The 3,903-nt window shown below is 40.3% G+C and overlaps 1 protein-coding gene across 1 annotated transcript in view; it reads left to right on the top strand.

Annotated features, from left to right (window-relative positions):
• Positions 1–3,191, top strand: part of LOC118327451 (protein CutA homolog) — a 3,542-nt gene extending 351 nt beyond the window's left edge. Inside the window, exons 2-7 of the mRNA XM_035660816.1 lie at positions 573–638; positions 785–933; positions 1,064–1,123; positions 1,299–1,344; positions 2,387–2,436; positions 2,637–3,191. Of these exons, the coding sequence (XP_035516709.1) occupies positions 576–638; positions 785–933; positions 1,064–1,123; positions 1,299–1,344; positions 2,387–2,436; positions 2,637–2,736 (468 nt within the window). The 5' untranslated portion in view covers positions 573–575 and the 3' untranslated portion in view covers positions 2,737–3,191. The remainder of the gene's footprint in view (positions 1–572; positions 639–784; positions 934–1,063; positions 1,124–1,298; positions 1,345–2,386; positions 2,437–2,636) is intronic.
• The last annotated feature ends 712 nt before the right edge of the window (positions 3,192–3,903 follow it).

The raw sequence follows: 3,903 nt of genomic DNA, 5'->3' as shown, positions 1-3,903 counted from the left end.
ACACACACACTGCCACAGACAAACATTGCTACTCTACTGCAGCACTGTACAGTACAGCTGTGTGTAAGTTAGCAGGTATTAGTTTCAAGATCCAAGAAGCTTCATTCATCCCGAGGGACATTACTGTGCAACAGGTGCAATACAAAGGTGGGGAAGTAATACAGGGTTAGAGTAAAAATAAGCTAAAATAAAATAAATAAAATAAAATAAAGGCTAACATAAAATAAATCAAACAATTAACTAAATGCAACACAATGCAAGCACTTACAGGTAACAAAAGTACTAAATGTGACAAAATGCAACACAAACTGCAGTTAAACGTAGGTATATATGATAAACAACAATACGCACCATGCAATTTAGCAGCATAAAATGAAATAAAATATATATATATATCTAATTTTATTTTTCTACTGAACATATTTACATTTCTCCTTGTATACCTACTGTGTAAACTTGGTATGGAGATGCCCTATTGAACAAAGTTTGAGTGCACATTAGCAGTTCTCACACATTAAACATGGGCAGCGATGATTGTGTCAATGTGTTGACTGATATGTGTTTTTGCTCAGGCCATGCGCATTGGACTGCCCAGTGCAGAGACACTGCAAGGTGGATCCCTGAAAGCTTTGGTTGTGGTGAGTGTGTGTCTGCTTGATGCTGCACACAGACATCTCTGACAGGACACAGTCAGCTGGTAGTGATTTGTTGAGCTCCATGCGTTGCTCTCGTGTACTGTGGTTGGGTCTCACCCTCTTCCTCCTCCTCCTGTTTCTCCTCCCAGACGCTGCTCCTGAGTGCGTTTATGTTCCAGCTGCTGAGGACTGTTGGACTGAGGGCGTTTTCCATGGCATCTGAGACGTACACGTCGGGCACGCACTCTGCGGCCTTCGTCACTTGTCCTAACGACACGGTGGCTAAAGACTTGGCGAGGTGATCCACGCAGGAAGTCACTTTTAGCTCCTGTGCTTCATCACCCAGCAAGACCAACGTAGATTTTCATTTCTGTCGTTCAGTTAACTTTCGTGCATAAAGTGGCTGATTCTTTCCTTCTGTTTCACAGGGGCATTGTGCAAAGGAAGCTAGCTGCGTGCGTCAACATTGTCCCAGCAATCCAATCTGTGTACGTTTTGAGACGGCTTTGAGTTATCTGTGTTTTCAGTATGTAAAGGGTGTTTTTGACAGATGGTGAATGAAGAGTTTTTCTTAGACAGCATTTGAATACAATCATTTTGTTCTGATGACTCCTTGGGATTTACAAGACTTTACAACTTTCTTATTTTGTCTGGTTCCCCCAGATATGAATGGCAGGGTAAGATTGAGGAGGACAACGAGGTTCTGCTGGTGAGATGACATTTCACTCTAAATCGAAAACTTACAATCACTGTGCTACTATTACTTACTTAACTATAGCTGCATCTGTAATCATTACTGTTACTTCCGTACAGTACTGCTTATTAACTTACCTCATCACAACTTCTTCAGGATAGTTTGATGAAAGAACTTTCTATACATTTATTTCACATATAATATACATATAATTTATTTCTATAATTTTAGGAACGATAGAATAATATAAAATAATCAAGGAATGAGATGAAGTGCAAGTCTGAATGTTTAGTTTTACACTGCCAGTAAACTGAAACAAAAAATTCAAATGGAAGAGCCGATAGTTATTGAGACACATGTAAACAAAACGGTGCAAAAACAAGATTCAGTGGAGAATCTGGCATCTCCCGCTTTATTTAGTCACTGTTTGAATGAGTCAGCACTGAAGCTCACATTCTCAGCTGTGAGCCAGGTTGTAGTTGCAATCTGTGGCTTCTACACATCGAGTGTCATAAACTTGGAAATGATTGAACCAGAAGTCCTGCATGTGCCTGCAGAGACGGACAGGAACGGCAGTACTGCTCTTTGTGGGCTGTAACGTTCCACAGTGGTGAATTTCTGACTCAGCCTCAATCAGTGATGTCAGTAAATTATAGATAGATTATCCCTAATTTCAGATCCCCCCTCAGGGCCGTTGTCCACTGTGTCACATCTTTAAAATCTATGCGCTGGGACAGGCTGCATGATAATTATGTTTTTCGAGAACTAAGAAAGCCACTACGTCAGATTAAGTGACCATGGTGCCTTACGTTCCTTAGGCAGGCATGTTGAACCGTGCCCAATATCAGCTTGTGTTCTTTCATTGCCTGCCTTACTTACAGAGGCGACTGAGCAGGAGGGGGGGTTGTGAAAGACTTCCACTTCCATTATTGTACTGGCTGAGAGAGGGACTCAGAATAGCTTGTTTTTCAATATTTAAAAAAAAGAACTGCACATGATAAAATCCTCATGTCTGATGCGGTCGGTCGCGCTGACCCAGTGTCTCTCTCTTGTGTAGATGATTAAAACCAGAAGCTCCAAGGTGCCGGCTCTTGCTGAATATGTCCGGTAAGTTTATTTTTAAACTTTAAACACAGAAAACCTCTCGCTCCAACCTAACTCTCTCTCACAGGAACGCTGTTTTGATAATTTGCTCCATTACCTGCCGTGACTCATGCAGTCAAAGAGTATGGCTTTAATTACCGCCATTTATTTTTGTGCCCGTCTGGGCCCTCAGTTGACTCCTGAACGCTCATTGTCTTCTGCAGCTCTAACCATCCTTATGAAGTGGCCGAGGTCATCAGCCTGCCTATTGACCAGGGCAACCCGCCCTACCTCAAGTGGATAGGAGACGTTGTCCCTGAGTAAAGATGGACTGGTGGATGAGTGGATCAACTGATTACTGGATGGATGTAAAAACTGATCTGAGAGCATGTGAAATTACCCTTACTATTTCCCTCAAAGACACATCCAATGCTTAGACACAATCAAAACACTATACAAATCTGTAATGCTATGACCAGCTGCATAAAACCAAGACTTACAAGACAAAGTGGCCATAAAGTTACACACTGGGTTGTTACTTTTTTGTTTGTTCCAGCCATCATTTAACACTTGTAAGTCCTTAATTTGTTTCCCTTTCTGTATGTTTACCACTAGAGGGCAGCCTTGGCCTTTAATTTTCAAAGTTAAGCAGGTGTTGCATAAACTGTGCTACAGTTGTGTCTTGTTGGAAGCTGCCACTAACAGACATCAGTTATATTAGTGGTTGTTTTGTAAAAGAAGCATTTTTGCAATAAAGTGGAGCATTGTTTTTTATTGGTTTTAAGTCTTTCTTTGGGAACAACATACAGTAAAGCTGAGGTCATCATGACAAACATGTATATATTACCTACTGTAAACATGTACACACTATGAAGGATTTCAAGTGACACGATTGCATACAACACCAAGTTTTATTACGGGACAAAAATATCTACATACCAATATTATGTGTAAACATTTATTTAGGCCACTCTCACCACATTACACTTGGCTGTAGCAGTGACAACACTGCAGATAATACAACATTTTAAAGCACTTGTTGTGATCATAGACAATAAACTGACAAAAAGCAATTATGTGGCGAGTTGCCCTTTTAATATAACCCACTGATCTGGGATTTGACTTAAATCTGTGAGCCATAAATAAGACATGAGTTCACAATACAGTACAAAACACACCCCTACAATTTCAACCACATAACAGAAAAACTTTGTTTACATCGACTGTATCAACAACATAGTGTGTAACTACCGTATACGTATAAAGCAGGGAATCTTCAAAGACCTTTACTAAAAATGACACACCAGCGTTCAAGGGTGACAGAAGTTAAAAGTTGTTTTCTTATGGTTTATACATTCATACTACATAGCACTTCAACCTGGCAGGTCTCCATGGAAGAGGACCGCTCCCTCTTTAGATATAAACGGCTCATTTCAAAGTGACAAAAGCACAATGAGTTTATTTTCAGGTAATTATACATTAATGAAAACA

The sequence above is a fragment of the Morone saxatilis genome, unplaced genomic scaffold, assembly GCF_004916995.1.
Source record: "Morone saxatilis isolate NCDOM2014 unplaced genomic scaffold, NCSU_SB_2.0 Contig17, whole genome shotgun sequence".
In the NCBI taxonomy this organism is placed as follows: Eukaryota; Metazoa; Chordata; class Actinopteri; family Moronidae; genus Morone; species Morone saxatilis.
Note: the sequence above shows the minus strand (reverse complement) of the source record. Positions and strands in the feature narration are given on the sequence as shown.